At 35.6% G+C, this 19,052-nt stretch overlaps 1 protein-coding gene and 1 pseudogene across 1 annotated transcript; one reads left to right on the top strand and one right to left on the bottom strand.

Moving 5' to 3' along the window:
• Positions 1-8,399: 8,399 nt before the first annotated feature.
• On the top strand, positions 8,400-10,125 carry LOC120159393 (molybdate transporter 2-like). Its single transcript, XM_039169986.1, has one exon. The coding sequence runs from the start codon at positions 8,477-8,479 to the stop codon at positions 9,881-9,883; it is 1,407 nt and encodes a 468-aa protein (XP_039025917.1). The 5' UTR covers positions 8,400-8,476; the 3' UTR covers positions 9,884-10,125.
• Positions 10,126-11,134: 1,009 nt separating this feature from the next.
• LOC120159586 lies at positions 11,135-17,684 on the bottom strand (annotated as a pseudogene).
• Positions 17,685-19,052: the final 1,368 nt, after the last annotated feature.

The raw sequence follows: 19,052 nt of genomic DNA, 5'->3' as shown, positions 1-19,052 counted from the left end.
GTGTAAGTTGGGCAGCCTCGGCTCGGCGATAAACTATCGAGGCTGTGTGAGACTGTAGTTGTTGTAGTAACCGAACTTGGTGTTACTCGATTCACATCTTGAGAAATGTTCCCGTCGGAGGCGGATATCAAAAGAACAAAAGAAACAGCTGATATCGTCAGCAACCGGTGGCAGACAAACAGTTTCGAGTCGGCTCGGCGATAAACTATCGAGGCTGTGTGAGACTGTAGTTGTTGTAGTAACCGAACTTGGTGTTACTCGATTCCATCTTGAGAAATGTTCCCGTCGGAGGCGGATATCAAAAGAACAAAAGAAAGCTGATATCGTCAGCAACCGGTGGCAGACAAACAGTTTCGAGTTCGGACCTCAGGTTCGTCCACCGAGGTTCATGCTTGTTGAGTAACAAAACTTGGTGTTTATTGATTCACAGGTTCGAGTTTCCAACACAATGACGATTTGATCGAGTTTTGAGAAGTTAAAAAGGATTTGAAGATGGATGAATGAAGTTGTAGTAAAAGAAATACCTGTTGAACCCTGATTATCTCCATGATCTCTCGCTTCCTCGGAGCTCTCTGTTAAATGATCTTTTCCTACTTGGTCTCAAATTGTACTTCTCTCCCAAAGGTTGAAGAGCTCTTCCCAGACGTTGATCAACTTTTTTGTCTGCAGAAGAAGGGAGTGTTTGTGTATATATGTGCCCCCCCCCCCCCCGAAAACCCAGAAAACCAATGTTTGGGATATTTTAATTACTTTTTAAGAGGTCGTTTATTTTAAAGTTAAATAAATAAATTCCCCACATATTTGAATATGGACTTCGGTGCTATATGGGAGCTTTCACCCCACCAATAATCTCAATTTTCTTCTGCTCCATTGATCTTTGAAATGAGACTTCACCATCTTCCATCTACCTGGACAACATTAATCCTAACACACTTTATGGACAATTTCTCCAGGAATAAAGCAGCATCAAAACTTCAAAGAACGAATACACATCATCTGACATCTCTACTAAAAGATATATACCCCACCAACCCAAAAAATTTAACCAAAACAAAAAAAATAACTTTTATGGTCTAATTATATTAGGGTCATTGAAAATTTTTGAAACTTTTATAATTAAGTCCTTGTCATCCTAAAACTTTTTGGTACAATTGTTTTGGGATATTATTAGTTTTAAAATTAATGAAATTAAGCCTTGACTCCAAATATATCTAAATTTTATTACTTTTAAAGACATTTAACTTTTAAAATTAATAAAATTAAACTCTTAACCCCTTAATTTATAGGATTTAATTACTTTTTAAGAGGTCGTTTATTTTAAAGTTAAATAAATTATCCCTACATATTTTAATATTGACTTCGTTCCTAGATGGGACTGTCCAAAGTTTATTACACAACGATGAATTTCGAGAAAGGGCTAATCATCATATCGATGTGGGGTAGGCATTTTTGGGTTCGGCCTCTTGGGCATATGACCCAGATTCTGAAAATGCTCTAAATTGGCCCGTGAATTGTTGGTTAGGATTCTCTTAACCTTGTGGTCGTGTGATCGAATCTCATGGTGAACAATTCATAATCTATTGTCGGAGGTCTCCCACGGAAGCTGCTCTCAACCTGACGTTGGGGGCAGCCTACTATCCTACCTTCCCCTTACCCCATTACATATGACAATAGGGTCAGCTAATTTTTTTTAAATTAGTCGATTTAATTTCATATTAGTTTTATTTAATTTGACTTTGGGTTCTTTGATTATTATTTAATTATTTTCAAATTTGGTTTGTGGTTAATAAATTAAAAAAATCACAATCATTCAAATTTTAATATAATTCTTTTTACTTAATTATGATTAAATTTAAATTTTAAGTTAATTTTTAAGTTTTTATCTTAGTTGTATTTATTTTGATATAATTACATTTAAAATCAAAATATAATTTTTAATTAAATTATTGGATTAAATTATTTAATTTTAATTAATATCATATATATAGTTTATATAAACATATGTATGTATGTATTTTTTTATTAAGTTTAAGATGATTACAAAGTAGTACATGTTTTAAGTACTCATTACCATTTGACAATGAACGTTTAATCATCCTTGCAGTAGTTGGTGCTTGAACTTATAATCTGAAAAAATAATAATGATTATTTTAACCATTAAGATTAATTTTGATGATTTTAGGTTATTTTTTTATTTTAAAAATTTGTGTTCGAGTAGATTTTTTTAAAAACACACTGATTTAATTGATTAAACCTAATAAATTTGGTTGAACCATTCCCAACATTAGAACAATTTGCAGAAGTAATACCAGACAGATGTGTGGGCTGTTGCAGCTTCCGCCTCGTTCCCGCTTTCATATCATCCACCAAACCAAACCCAACAAAGTTTTGTCACTATCTTAGAGTACAAGAGCACAAATTTTATATTAAAATTTATGGTAAAGTGCACAAATGACCTCTTGACTATAGGATATTATTTTATTGAGTCATTGATTATTAAAAGTTATAAAACGATCATTCAACTATAGAGAGTTACTTTGTTGAGTCCATCGACTATTAAAAGTTACAAAATTATCATTCGACTATTCATTATGTTCCAAACTCATCATTTTCTATTAAAAAAATTAACGGTTGTTTAAACTGAATGTTAACATTGACTAAGATATGATAAAATATGATATCATAATCTCAAACGACTATCATATCTCAATCAACATATAACGTCTAGCTCAAACTACCGTTAATTTTTTGACGAAAAAGGATGAGAATGAATAATCAGGTGACAATTTGGTAACTTTTAATAGTCAATGATTCAATAAACCAACTCTCTATAGTCAGAGGACATTTTGTAACTTATAATAATCACGAGACTTAATAAAGTAATATCCTATAATTGGGAGACAATTTGTACATTTTACCCTGGAATATATTAATTTTAATGTTGTATTAAAAAAATTAGTAGGTAAGATTATAATTTTTTTAAAAAAATTAAAAATTATTTTTTAATAAAAATACTTAAATTATATAAGAAAATTTAAAATTTCTATATATAGATGTATATCTCTCAAACACCCATCAAGCAATACTTGAGCATATCATCTTTTACTTTCAAAATCTCTAAAATATTTTCATTTTTGAATTATTTATACATGATTTTTAATTTGAATACATTTTTAAAATTATTTAAAAACATATTTTGCATCATTTTTGTATTTTTTTTAAATTTGTAATTGAGATATTATATACATATCTATATATATTAATGTGCATGCATGCAATGATTTGCACCGACTTTGAGCAAAAAGTTTAATCTATATTCATAGAAATCTCAAACTTCGACATATTTTAATCATTTTAATTTTAATTTATATTTATATTTAAAATATAAAAAATAAGATAACAAAAAGAATATTAAAAATTTTAAAATTAAAAAAATCTATAATTTAATATAAAATAGACGGATGATTTATTTTGATATATTTTCAATTGAATGATTAATTCTAATGTCTTAATTAGACCGTAACTTATAACTGTAAGAAATTGACAGGAGGGCGTGCACAATTTAGGTGCGTATGTATTCCTCAATAGAAAGACCGGCTTTCCACGCAGGTGAAGAGCTAGTTTTTGTTCATGTTGTCCAACCTCCTACATCTCTTAAAAGTCATATTCTAACCTCTATAGATATAAGGGTAAATATACATTTTAGTCTATAAACTTAGTTACGAGGTTTAATTCAGTATTTCAACATTTTTAATTAGGTATTTAAACTTTACTTCAAAAATACAATTTGGTATATAAAGGCTTTTCTTTATGTTCAATTATGTACTTCAACTATGCTTCCTAGTTCAAATGGATATTTGAACAGGATTTTTATCTAAATTTACACTCACGACAAATAATTTATTTGAATCAATTTCAACCATGAAGTTAAATTTAGTTACCAATTGAAACTAAAAAGTTAATATATTCCAAATTTTATATTTTAAAAGAAAATAGTGTAACCCCCTCAGACCGATGCGGGTAACCCGATCCGATCTGGAGTGTCACATTAGGGCCACCGGAGCGACCCACTGTAAAAATAGCGGAAAATTTAAAACTTTTCTTAAAACATGTAACGTATAAAATCATTTATTAATGTTCAGAAATAAAACAGATTTTCAGACTCGTATATAAAACAAAATATAATTACATGCCCCCTAATCACATGTATCATACTCTGAAAACAACGCCGGAAGAACTCCCTTACTGTTGTCGATAGCTGCACTAGTACAATTCTTTTAACCTGCAATATTGAGTAATAGAGTGAGCTTCGAAAAGCTCAGTAATACATAACTACCAAGTGATGCTAAAGGACATGCAGATAAATGTGAAGCCATAATTTCCTTATTGAATCAAACGTATACTAGTTTACAAGATAATCTGGGATTCCATTAGTAGTTCATCGAGTAGAAACCATGAAGACCACAGTTCATAGGAAGCATTCATAGTATCACGTTTTCATGAGATCGAATAGGATGTCTAGTGTGTTCCAACAGTACGATAAAATCATAGTAGGTACAATAAACGAGTAATAGTTCAGTAAATCATCATAAAATCATAATGAAGTTTCACTTTTGAAACTCGTAGTTTAAATCCTTTTCATGTACACCATCCGCAGTTCCTCAGAACTACGTCCGTATGGCTTACCTTAAGCACACAGCAAAAGGGAAGCCACCTAAGGATAGGCTTTGGGCCTGTATCCTTAGGCCCGTAAGTCCATAGGGCTTACCCTAAGCACACGACAAAAGGGAGCCAACCTAATGGAGCATCTTGGGGCCCGTGAGCCTACCCAAGAGTCACATTAGGTCTGTAATCATCGTTATCATATATCAGTGAAAACCAATAATCATATATCAGTCATAGTCCATAAACCATCACCGTAAGTCGGTGCATCATAAAACAATAACCATAGATTTTAGTGTACCTCATTTCAAAACAGATAAAACAATTATGTAGTACATAGGGAACACACTAGAGGATCCAAGTATTTTTCAGATGCATTTTGTAATTATCGATAAGGATAACATGAAGCTCGTGCAATTTGATCAGATTCTAAGAACAAGGTCATATTGGAGAGAATCGATTATTAACCAATCTAATCAGACATTTAAAGTTGATACTTTAGAATTCCACTATGATTCATGTGTATCAGGAAAGCGTTCCAGAATGCCCAGAGTGATTTGAGCTAATAAAGGAGAAACGAAGCTTCAAGACATTTACAATCCATGTTAATCGGTCGGTTTATCGAACAATTCGAATTGAACAAGCTCTCTGAACTAATGCTTGTGGACCCGTCAATTTACTGCCTGTTAAGAGTATTTACTCTTTAATACAAAAAATTCTTGTCCATAAATCATCTTCGTAATCATCGCTGAATAGATCTTCCAATAATCTTTATTTCATTTCCATATTTCAACGATATCAGGAAATATATACGTACTTGATTCATTTTTTATGACCCATAAGGATAATTCATCATGTAAGTTCAACAGTGTTCCCAAACTCATCAAATCACTTATTTAATCCTCAGTCATTGAGGTTACTCATTTCGTTTATCAGTCAAGTCTATCCCGATTACTTCAGAGCTTTCCAGATAATCCAGACGTTTCTGAATTTCAGATATATATTGTAATTTCGTTTAATTTAATTTGGTCTTCGTGGTTGACTTGTCTAACAAATATCCATTTCTTATTATCGAATGCGACCTAGAGTTGAGTTGAGCTGAGTACTTTCAAAATTATCATCGAACCACACTTGAGAAGACAACACGCATTCAAGTAACATCTATACATTTCAGGTACTGACATATACACTAGCATTGATTGCTCGGCTTAATATGTGATCCATAACTTTTAAGAGCAATACCATATCCATGTTTATTTGGATTCCTTAATTAATCCAACACTTCTACTAATTTTAGGTCATAAGGGTATTTTGGTCATTCTGGTGCCCAGTTTCATTCCATTCTTTTCAGAGCTCGATGATATCTAATCATTCATGAGCTTGGTAATATTCTTGAGTCTTTTTCATTACAGGGGTATTCTGGTCATTTTATAGATCCAGTGTATTTCAATTCTTTCCTTCAATTCTGTCTTATTATTTAATTCCAACTTATCATTTATTCCAGACCCTTCAAATAATTCTGACAAAAGAGCACCCTCGATAATTTATTCTTAACTCGAAGATTTTTAGATTGATTGTCTTCTCAGAAGTTACCAACAGGTTATCAGAAATTTTCTGTACAAAGACAGGATCTTAACAATTAAATCCGTAATTCATTGAGTTAAGTACAAATCCTCAAAGAACTTTCTCACTCAGGGTCAACTCGAGCTATTTTTACCTTTCAAGGGCATTTTCATAATTTCTTAACCAGATGATTTCGGTATTAACTCTTAACGAGCATACTTATAATTTAAAGATCCTATAGTAGTTGTTTCCTCGAACATTCTCTGATCTTGAAATGATTCCTTAACAGACTTCTAGTATCTTGCATAATCCCTATTGGGGTTAAAAACCGGTTCCATATTTCCAAGTAAAACTAACATTTCTTATGCACATCAATAAATTTATCAGATCAATATGTCTTTTCAGATTTACTAATCCACTTCCAGGGACAATTCTTGTCATTTTACAACATACGGGTAATTTCCTAGTTTTACCTAATCGAAATATTCTCATAATTTCCCATATAAGTACCTTTAACATTTAACCTTTGATGATATAAAATATAAGTTACAAATCCAGGGCTGATTTCTTTATCACTTATCACGAACTTGTAATTTAATTCTAACAATTCCTCAATCTCTTATATTAGTCATTCGATCCGTATTCAGTTACAGAATTTCTACCACATTCATATCGAGTGAATAAATTATTCAACTCCACAAAAGTGACCAACATTATCTTATTCATGCATTTACCAATATCAACATATTCCATAAAGCATAAAGAGATAGTAAAGTATTACCTCGATTTTCGTACAATATTGATTGACAATTAAATTCCATTCGAACTCCCTCGATCTTGAAATCATCTTCCAATATTTCCTCGGATCCATATCAATAGAAATTACATCAAAAACTGAGCTTAATTTCGAAAAACGGATCGAATCGGGTGATAAATCAGTCAAAAATAGCTTGCCGGGTTCGAATTTAGCGAAACGGACTTCGGATTCGAATTCAGGACGTCGAAAGAATAAAATATGACTTTTCAAAAATTTGGAATTTTCGGTCAAAATCAAAGTCAATGGGTTTGACTGGAAATTTCGAGGCCTTCGGGTCCGAATTTTGAAAAACGGAATGTGGAATCGGATTTGGAACGTCGAAAAATGTCAGGATAGGTATACTTGGTCAAAGTCAAAGGTCATTTAATGCCCGGTCAAAGCCATTCAAAGTTCTGGTCAACTGTGGTCAACGTCGGTCAACGGTCAACAATCGATCATTTTACACAAATATCACCCTAACAGGAATTAATTACCAAATTAGCCACATTCTACAAATATTTACCAATATAACACCCGTATTTTACATAAATAGCACCCAAACATAAATTAATTACTAAATTATCACCCAGACGATGCCCACTCTCGGGGGTGGCGCGTGTGGCGCGTGAACAGTGCTACGGTGTCGGAAAAATTCCTAAAAATTATTTTAAGCGATTTTGAGGCACTTACAAAGCTCGGTTCACAATTTTGAATTACGGAGAGCTCGATTTCGAAACATCGAAAACTTTGACGGTCTCACCCCTCAACGCGCCGGCGACGACGGAGAAACGGAGAACATCGATGGACTCGGAACGATGCAAGGAACACGATGGTGCGGGAGGTGTCGTAAACGGATGGTCGGATCGTCGCGAATCGACGAAAAACCAACTGAAATCGAGTTATTACCGACGATACTTCCGACTGAAATTAACGACGAACGGCGATGATTCACGATGAAAGGTATGAGGGGTTTTGTTCCTCGGTTGACAACAAACACGATGGTGGTTTCGGTTCGTCGATTGGATGTCGGACGACGAGTAGATCGGAGTTAGAAGGAGGGTTGAGGGAGGAAGGAAACTGAGAAATTAATCTGCATAATACACGGGAAATGAGTGTTATAATTCATCCCAAAAGAAAAATGGTTAAATCATGAGTTTAGTCACTGAATTTCTTGTACTTTATAAAACGGTCTGTCAACTTTACGATTTTATAATTTAATCACCAATTTCCTTCTAAAATTTTAATTAAATCTAATACTTTATAATTTCCTAAAATTTAGCCTCGTGTTACAAATAGGTTCCTATGACATATATAAACCTATTTCAATTATGGAGTAATATCTTTTAGATATATAAATATTGTACCATACCAAATCATTGGGAGCCACTTAAAAATCATTTACATTCTGTTCACAATCCTAAGCCAACTGAAGTTGTATTATTGTTTACTCCAACCATGGACCAATCATCTCCTTCCTCTTCCTCGACCACCGCGGCCACCACTCCTCTCCTCCTCCACCAACAGCAGCCATGGCGGCGTCGCCATTTCCAAATGAAAAACAATCTCTCCTCCGAAATATCAGGAGCAGTAGGAGATTTGGGCACTTTCATCCCGATAGTCCTAACCCTCACCTTAGTTTCCCACTTAGACCTCTCCACAACTCTCATCTTCACTGCCTTTTACAACATAATCACCGGCCTACTCTTCCAAATCCCCATGCCTGTCCAACCCATGAAATCCATTGCTGCCGTCGCCGTCTCCGAAACCCCACACCTTACCACTTCCCAAATCGCCACCGCAGGTGCATCTACTGCCGCCGTCCTCCTCCTCCTCGGGGTTACCGGTCTGATGTCGACCCTATACCGTATTCTTCCTCTCCCTGTTGTGCGTGGGGTCCAGCTCTCTCAAGGCCTCTCCTTTGCCTTCTCAGCCATCAAGTATATCCGTTACAATCAAGACTTCGTAGCTTCTAAATCTACAACCCCACGAGCTTGGTTGGGCCTTGATGGTCTTGTTTTGGCCCTTTCAAGTCTCCTCTTTCTGGTAATCTTCACAGGCTCTGGTGATCATAACGATGGAAATGAATCCGATGACGACGAACACCCTCGTCGCAGAAACTCAAAGAGGTCGAGAATTATGGGTTCAATTCCATCTGCTCTGATAGTGTTCTTACTTGGGTTGGTTTTATGTTTTATACGTGATCCTTCCATTTTTGGCGATCTTAAGTTCGGTCCATCCAAAATTGGGGTTTTGAGTATCACTTGGAATGATTGGAAAGTTGGATTTTTGAAAGGAGCAGTGCCACAAATTCCACTGTCTGTATTGAACTCGGTTATTGCGGTTTGCAAGTTGTCTGGTGATTTGTTTCCAGGCAGGACTGAACTGTCTGCTGCTAAGGTTTCTGCGAGTGTTGGGGCTATGAATTTGGTAGGATGTTGGTTTGGGGCAATGCCGGTGTGTCATGGTGCAGGTGGTCTAGCTGGTCAGTATCGGTTTGGAGCAAGGAGTGGATGGTCCGTGGTGTTTTTGGGGATTGGAAAGTTGTTAATTGGCTTGGTGTTTGGGAACTCCTTTGTCAGGATTTTGAATCAGTTTCCTATAGGGATTCTTGGAGTCCTTTTACTATTTGCAGGCATTGAGTTGGCCATGGCCTCGAGGGATATGAACTCAAAGGAGGAGTCTTTTGTTATGCTGGTTTGTGCTGCTGTTTCATTGACTGGTTCTAGTGCTGCATTGGGGTTTGTGTGTGGGATTTTGCTGTTTTTGTTGCTGAAGCTAAGAAAAATGGAGTGTTCTGGTTCGGGTTTTAGCAAATTCAAGTTTTTGTCTGCCGTTGATGCTGAAACCAGTTCAATTCCTTAAAGCTGCTTTATTTCGGCCGGATGTTCGATGATGAAGCAATGAGGGTATGTTACACTTTAAAATGCAATTATAAGATGTAGATACCCGTGCTGATGTTATCTTTATCAGCAGATATGTTACGTATGTTCTAGACTAGCAGAATACTACCAGTATCAAATGATAGAATATAATCTACTTAGATGTATTTAATCCTGGTCTAGCACCAGGAATGCTTGCTTGAATTACTAGATATTTTACGAGTCTACTACTGTAATTAGTGTTGCTATAGCTTCCAGATTGCTTGTGTTCTTCTCATCCTAATTTCACCCCTTGCATTTGCTTATTGCCTTAATTGTACCTATGGAATTAGGGATGGCAACGCGGCGGTGTCGGGCCGGGGATTGGTTCCTTTCCCCGTTTAAAAAACCCGTACCCTTCCCCGCTTAAAAACCGCGGGATTTAATGGGGATCCCATCGGTAATCGGGGAAAACCGTGGGAAACGGGTATCCCGTTTAGCATAAACGTTATTTAAACGGGTATTGGGCCGGGTATCTATATTTAAATTAAATTAAATATTATATATATTTTTTTAATTTAATTTAAATTTATTAATATTATATATATATATAATAATTATTTTTAATATTTATCGGGCCGAGTATTTGGGTAATCGGGGCGGGGATTACCAAACTCGTCCCTGTTTAAAACATTCGGTTTTTCCCCGTCCCCGTTTATCATCCCCGAACCCGACCCATTTAATTCGATTTTCGGTTTTCCCCGAAGGATTCGGTTTTTTTGCCATCCCTATATGGAATTACTTCTCAATTGTACCTATGGAATTACTTCTCATATTATCATTCATATTATTTAATAAAACTATAGTTTGACATATTTTTTATAATTTTCAGGAATAAAACAATTTAAAACTTCAGTTATATCTCAATTTTAATCTAATGTTCTTAATAATTTTCTTTCATTAAATTGAACAAATTGGTCCCTACTGGAAAAAAAAGGAGGAGAACAATTTAATCAATGTATATTTTGAAACCAAATTAAGAATGGTGTATGGTGGTGTTGACTTAAACATTTTTTAATACAAACCAGAATCTAGAAGGTAATATGAAATATTTGTTGTGTTGATTTTTGGTGTGATTGTAGAAATTAATCTATGTTTATGTTTTGAGACTCGAGTTCAAAATTAAGAGGACCTAAAAGGGTTTAAACCAAATATTTAAAACCAACTTTAGCTTTTACATATCAGTAAAATACATACAGGACTGGTTTCTTTCCAAATGTCTTAGGATCTTTTAAACAAATAAAAGAAGAGACCTCTAGCGTTTCTGGAAATTGAAAAACTTTATGGAGACAGTGAAGATGGCTCCAAATAGTACTGTGAAAGCAATAATTACAGCAGCCACAACCCCAATGAATTCATGTCTGAAACCGAAATAATTTCTCAAGTATTGCTCAACCGTCTGACCATCCTCAAGGACATCCTGAATATCTCCGAATTGTGAAACAAGCAAACCATACAGTGTCCAAGATACTGGACAAATATAGCAGTACCATCTCCACCATACGGGAATGCTCTGTGATTTAAGGAGTTTGAAAGAGTGGGAAAGAAAGTGAGTGAATATCTTAACAACTTGACGAAACAACACTTACCGGTCGTGGGATGAAAAATCCGGAGAAGAGACTCCAAAATCCATAGAATGACGAGGAAACTATTCCCGCAATGTGGTGGTTTGGTGTGACAGCCACTACCATCATGCCATAGAAGGTGAAGTACAGTAAGGTGAAGTACATGAAGAAGAGATACCAGAAGAACTTGACAGCGGTCCATTCGAATGCAATCATCGCATACACTATAAGGCCATACACAGAAGCTTGAATGAAAATATAAGGTATCTCGATTAAGATCTGCAGTTGCCAAGTGCGAAAGTCGGTTCTAATGTATTACATTTTGCACAAACTTTCTTTCCAGAGTGAAAACTCTTCAACAAAAACAGAAAGTAGAAAAACATGCCTGAGCAATGGCATATGGCATTGCAGAATACATTCCAGCAGCTCTTTCTCTATAAAAGACTGTCCTCTCGACGGCCACCACGGGCTGCACTGATGCAGCATTTTGGATACCGAGGAAAATAACTGCAGCATACATTGAACCCATTGCATTAGCCAGATCTTGCTTCTTTTTCCTGTAATTTTACAATGTGACAGTTAGATATACAAATATGATTAAAGACCAACGGTGAAGCTCAGCATTTGTACTTGTTATAGCTTACGTTCTAGTTCCAAGGTCCCAGAACAGTGTCCCAAACATCAATGCAATGACGGTTGTAAAAAGAAATCTCACAGCGGTATAAGAAGGTTGCACCAATATGACCAGTGCTGCTTCCATAAGCAAGCTGCACACTGAGTCAAGAATGGCTGGAGAACTGAGTTGGAAAATAGAGTTCCTCTGAACCAGGAGCAGGCTTGCTTAAATGTTCGATAAGAGCTTTGTTTCTCCTGAACAAATGGCATTCACCAGTGTTCAATTCAAGGTCATTTATAGAACCTATGCTGAATTAAACCGATTCTTGCTGTGTCGATTATTACCTGTATAAGTCTGACTTCTTGTAGATATCAACAAAATCGACACCTAAAGCTAATTCCTGTGCCGTTGTGCTAACTTCCAACATCCAAGTTGCTGGATTGTACCCGTCTTTGATTTTGCCAACTCCTTCAATTCCCTGAGGGACATGAACAGAAATAATTTTACAGATATAGTTCACATGAACTGAGAAATGAATAAGTCAACTTTTATTTACTGGTATTTCATTTCACCTCAAAATAACTAATAAGATGTTTAGAATGGTCTCCTAATGGCCCCAGATATATCTCTTGTCCTCCTCGCTTCATAAGGAACAGCTGCAATAGCATGTTTGTTCAGCTATACAATTACATAAAGGGCCAGCTTATTTTCAAATCAATTTTTCATTGTTCTCACCTCATCAAACGCTTCAAATATGTCGATACTTGGCTGATGAATGGTGCACACAACTGTTCTTCCTGTGTCCACTGTGTTCCTAACGGCTCTCATTACAATTGCAGCGGCTCTTGCATCAAGCCCTGAAGTTGGCTCATCCATGAAAATGATAGAGGGATTTGCCACAAGCTCAACTGCTATAGTAAGCCTCTTTCGCTGCTCAGTTGATAAACCATTTACACCAGGTAAACCAACTTGTGCATGCCTTAATGGATTCAGTTCCACAAGATCCATGACTTCATCTATGAACATCTGATATCGTAGGTTGAAATAAAATCAACAATTTAATTTGAGCCAGTGGTCATTAGAAAAATGTGTTATTATTGCCTTGGTAAAAATTTCTAACTTGTAGCAAAGTGGAGTAAGAGACTTGAAAAAGCTTAGGGTTTCATGAATGCCAACCTTTCTGGTTTCGGCACTGATTTCTTCAGGTAGTCGAAGCCAAGCGGAATAGAGCAAGGATTCATACAAGTGACATGAGGCGAGTGAATGTCATTTTGCTCGCAATATCCAGATACTCGAGCAAATGTTTCTTGCTTCTTTGGGAAACCTGAAACAGTGATGTTCCCCTCGATATAACCACCAGTTTTTCTGCCGGCAAGCACATCCATCAGAGTGGTTTTACCAGCACCACTAACACCCATGAGAGCTGTGAGAATGCCTGGTCTGAAAGAACCACTAACGCCCTTCAATAGCACCAGTTTATCTTCATTGGCGCCTTGTTTTTATTTCCTGCAAAGTTTCCATCCAATAAAAGAAACTTCTTATCTGTGGAATTATATATGATATTCGGAATTTTATTTTACCTTTGGCATATCAACGGAATAGATAACGTCATCAAATGTCATGGAATGGGCTCAAATGGAAGTACCATTCCCTTTTTCTTCATGCTTCTTTGAGCGTCATCTTGAACCTCTACATTTCAGTTATATTTAAAATCTTGACAACGACTTGTACAAGCACATGGATGCAAAAACTAAATGATCTCTGATACCTGTTCTAGTTTCACTGCTTGAGCTACTTTCATTGTTTGATAACTGAAGCTTGTCACCAACTTCATTGGTTTGCTCGGTCTCTTCTGGTTCTTCTGATATTACAGTCTGTTTCTCCTCAAATGCTGCATATTTGGTTGCACAAAAGGTAAAATATTAGTTCTTCCTTCTCGAGAAGCATAGATTTAAGTATGTTTCAATAAAGTTACACCCACGCTTAAGATAGGCAAGGGCCAGAGTATACAAGGAATTGACATATTGTGAATCCAAGCAATCCTCCTACTCCGAACCAATACCACTGAGGATCTTGGAAGAAACCCCTAGACTTCAAAACTGTAATTCCCAGTGATTCATTTGAGCCTGGAAGAACCTTCAATATGAAACAAAATATAAAATATCAGCACATTGTTAACAGATAAAATGGAAAATCGATAGAAAATTCGAATTCAAAGCATTACTAGTCTCCACTGGTTTCCAAGGAATTCATTAACCATCAATGCATTTTGTCCATACATCAAAGGCGAAATCCAGTAGCCCCATATCCACCATTTCTTTATGTTCTCTGTGACATTAAACAAAAACAAGAAAATGATTACAAATTTTAACTTTCATCAGAAGTTCGATTTTTTTGTGATGTGTCCAAGACTTCTCATTCATACCTCGTGACAGGACAAAGCCACCTAATGCAAAAAGTACGAGCAAAGCAAATGACCCAAAGGTGTTGGCAACGACCATGTTTCTACTAGCTGCAGCAATAAATCGGAACAATCCCGAAGCCATCTGATTAACTAAAACAAGGATGAAGTACTGCCTAAACAACCTGTGCCAGAAAACTCACTTTCACATCCATTTAGATCAGCGCTAAACAACAAGCAACTATACTATATCAATATCGACTCGTCACTTTGAATCGTTACCTTTCAACATTCGGATCAAATCCAATGACATAGTAGGTAAGAAACACCCATAAACTAACTTCTACAAAGGATATAGGTATCTTGAGTATCCATGTTGGTAGAGCATATGCCCATGAAGGATAGAATAGGAGGTCTCTCTGCTTGAAAAAGACAGGAAGCTTAGAAATGGTCATGGAAATCTCGGACATCCCATTAAACATGATAGCAACCAACCCAGCGGTCATGGCCCCCGTATAGATTCCTCCCCCTTTAATTGAATCATGCATCATCTCAGTCCTTAGGAAGAGTGTCATGGTAATAAATGCCATTATTGTGAGCTAGTAGCACAAAGAAAATAAAGTTAAGAGTCACAGTTTAAATCTTTGATAATCGTGGTACAAGAAACGAATTTCATTAGTACATGTATAGACTTGAATAGGTAAACGAAAGAGTTTCTCTTCATCAGAAGATATTCCCTTGAGATGCAAGCTTTGAGCAACTCTTTCTTTCCAATACCATACTTTGTGGTTGTCAAAGCAGCTGGATGGCTCTTTGTTTTGTCCAATGGAACATCAAGTTCATCTCTGAGTTTCTTTCCCACGTGAAATGATTGGAATGCCTCAGAGAATTCATTGGCCGTGACAAACCTGTAAGGTTGATCTTTACGTACCCAATACTGCTTTTGATCTTTCCTTGATGTAACCTGCAATGAACATAGTCCTGTTAAATGTTATAGAAGAGTAACTTTGGTCCTAATGGAAAAAAGGATCAAAACTTACTTCTTGCAAGAAGTCTGCCACGCCTTTTCTCTCCGGACATTTGAAGCCCATAGATTCAAAGAAGCTCAGCACGTGTTCACGAGGACCCAGATATACAATCCGGCCATGAGAAAGTAAAATAATGTCATCAAAAAGATCATAAGTCTCTGGAGCTGGTTGGAGAAGAGAGATGACCGCAGTTCCATTAAGGATGTGAACACTTTGCTTGAGGCAGTTGACAATTTGGAAAGTTGTAGAGCTGTCCAGACCAGTGGATATCTCATCCATAAACAGTGCATTTGCTGGTCCAACCATCATCTCACCTAATTGGATTAACATATTTAGATTTCATGATAAGAGATTCAGGGTAATTTACAGATTGAATTAATGGTGTATTTGATATCATGAATTACCTGTTGTGACACGCTTCTTCTGTCCTCCCGAGATGCCCCTCGACATTTCATCTCCTACCATAGTGTCTGCACATACTTCCAGTCCTAAAACCTGCAAAATTTATGGCAAAGCTATTCAATAAGTAATGAAATTTTCTTTCATTATACTTCAACCTCTCTGTAACTTTTACCTTTAGCATATAGTCGGTGATTACATTTGCTTCCTGACCTTCTGTTGCTACTGCCTAAAATATTAGAAAGGCAAAGTACATCATGAATTAATGCATGATTCTGTATAATATATTCCTGAAATATTATAATGACACTTTTTCCCTTACCTTCATGAAGACATCCATATCAGGATCAGGTTTAATGTTTGCCTGTTTCTCTCTTCTCGTCAGCTCTGCTAACATCTCTGTAACACCCCCAACCCCCCCCCCCCCCAAAAAAAAAAAAAAACAAATTTCATGAGGATAAAGAATGACATTCAGATTGTTCCAAAAGATATATATATATATATATATATTTATATATGTGTAAGTATATATACATCAAAAGGACTGGAAAATGAATCAAACGTACCATAGCGTTCCCCAACCCCTTGACATCTAGCAGCAAAGGCCAAAGTTTCCCTCACAGTCATTTCTCCAATGTGAAGATCATGTTGACTGATATAGGCAGCTGTTCTCTGTGGCACAAACTCATCCATGGCATGCCCGTTGTAAGTCACCGTCCCTGAACACTGGAAGAGGAGCTTACTCTCAAATTAGAAATCAAAACAATGAAAAAAGAAATTAATGAATTCCATTTGAAAGAAAAATTAAATTTTGTCAAGCACCTTGAGTGTAGGATCAAGCTTCCCAGCTAAAGCCAACAGCAGAGTGGTCTTCCCAGAGCTTGGAGGACCCAATAGCAATGCCATCCTTTAATAAATACGTGAGAACAACAATGATTGAGTAATTCCAGGATCGCTGCAACTTTTATTTTCAGGATAAAAATAAAAAATTCATATATCGCCATTGTTACCTGCCCGGTTTAATGATGCCACTGACATCATTGAGGATGGTAAATTTTTTCTTTCTACTAGAAAGAATACCGATATGATTCAAAAATCCCTGTAAACCCAGTACAAAATGAAACATGAGATATGATCCCAAGCAAACAAAACTGTTAAAAAGTTAAGGAATTTTTCCGGGTTGCTACCTCAATTATACCAGTAGTGAAATTAAGAACTGTGGGCAAAGCACTGGTTCCAACAAAAGCTTGGGCTTCAATGTTTAGATGTTCAAACCGGACTTCAATTGTGGGAAGATCAATGCCAACCCTGAAAAAGAAGAGCCAATGCCATGAAAACTGGATCTTTGATTCTTTCCATTTCATTTTCCTAGTAACCAAACATGGAAAAAAATAAGGCAAAAATTGATACCTAGCTACACGGTTCTTGAGCTTCAACAACAACTTCTCATTATCTTCCTCTGCAACTTTGACCAACCTCTCAAGCAAAACCTTTCGTTGTTGCCACCCAAGTTTATGAACATCGATTTCACTGGCACCACCTTCAGAGCTGGTCAATATACCTTTCCTCAGACGAGAAACAGTTGGTAGTCTCTCGAGTGCAGCCCACATTAAAGCTTCTTCATCATCTTCTTCTCGATAAGACCTTGAAAATGGCTCCACGTCATTGTTTCTCCATGCCAATGACGTTGGTGATCGTAAACTACTACTCGCTCTGTAAATATCACTACCCTCCATTATCGAAATAAGAAAACACCCACCAGAGCTATATCACAAAACGTTAACGTTTTGGGAGCTCCAATCAACCAAAGAAAAAAAAAGATTGTAGTTTTAGTTTTGAAACTGAATCCCAACAAAAGAAGATAGAAACAGTATGTATGAAGTTGAAGAATTTGCTGGTGCATGAATATTAAGAAGGCTGTTGCGATGTATATACAAGCATGATAGCAATTCTTCTACAAGCCTTTTTGTTAACTTTGTTAGCAATTCTTCTAGAAGCCTTTTTGTTTAGTTCTTCTTAACCAAACACTGCATCTTAAACAATCTCGATGGTAAAAAAAATATTGTTATTTATTAAAATATTAAGTTCGAATATTGATTATATACAAAAGTTTAATGTTAAATGATTGAAAATAATTTTAAACACATATTATTTTATATTTACCTACATTAATAAAAAAGGATAAAGTATATTAATGGTCACTGAACTTTTTTAAAGCTTTTATTTAAGTCTTCAACTTTTAAAACTTACAATACAATCCTTCAATATTTAGTCTATTTGCAATATGATTCCCACCGTTACACTGCCGTTAGTACATTTTCAATATGGTCACTAAACTTTTCAGGAACTTGCATTTAGGTCTCCTAACTTTTAAAACTTACAAAACAGTCATCAAATTCATTCTAAACTCCAAATTCATTTTCGATCTCGAATTTCCTTTTTCGATTCTCTCTTCTCATTTCTAGCGTAACTTTTTAGTCGGGGATGCATGGGAAATTATAATCTAACTTTGAATTATGTGGAGGTATTGAATAAGGAGTACTGAATATCTTTGATAAGGAGTACTAAAAGTTTTGATTAAGAAAAAAGAAAGAAAATTAGATGGTTTTGGTTCAAAACTAACACTGAATATCCAGATCATTGACATGCAATTCTAGAAACATAAAAATTTCAGTGACCATTACTATACTTTGCCCTAAAAAAATTAAGATAAGATAAACGCCTGCACGTCACCATGGATGTCTATTAAATTTAAATTGATATTTTGAGGATGTCTTGTAAAATTGAAATATAATTTTGATTATAATAGGATATTTATCTTAAAATTAAAAATTATGTAGATATGATTAATTAAGGACGATAATATTAAATAAATATAGGTACGTGACATGATTTAATAGGATAAAAATAAGATTTAAAAGATAATTTATTAGTTTGGTTCTCATTTTTACTTTTAAAAGTATTTTTTTATCAAATATAATCCTTTAACTATATTCTGTTAATAGATTTAGTCCTTTTATTTAACGTGGTTAAAAAATTATATAATTCTCCAATTAATTAGTAAGTGGCATGTAAAGGGTTAAATTAGAAAGAAACTTTTAAGG

This window comes from Hibiscus syriacus, unplaced genomic scaffold (genome assembly GCF_006381635.1).
Source record: "Hibiscus syriacus cultivar Baekdansim isolate YM2019G1 unplaced genomic scaffold, ASM638163v2 tig00111366_pilon, whole genome shotgun sequence".
NCBI classification, from domain to species: Eukaryota; Viridiplantae; Streptophyta; class Magnoliopsida; order Malvales; family Malvaceae; genus Hibiscus; species Hibiscus syriacus.
Note: the sequence above shows the minus strand (reverse complement) of the source record. Positions and strands in the feature narration are given on the sequence as shown.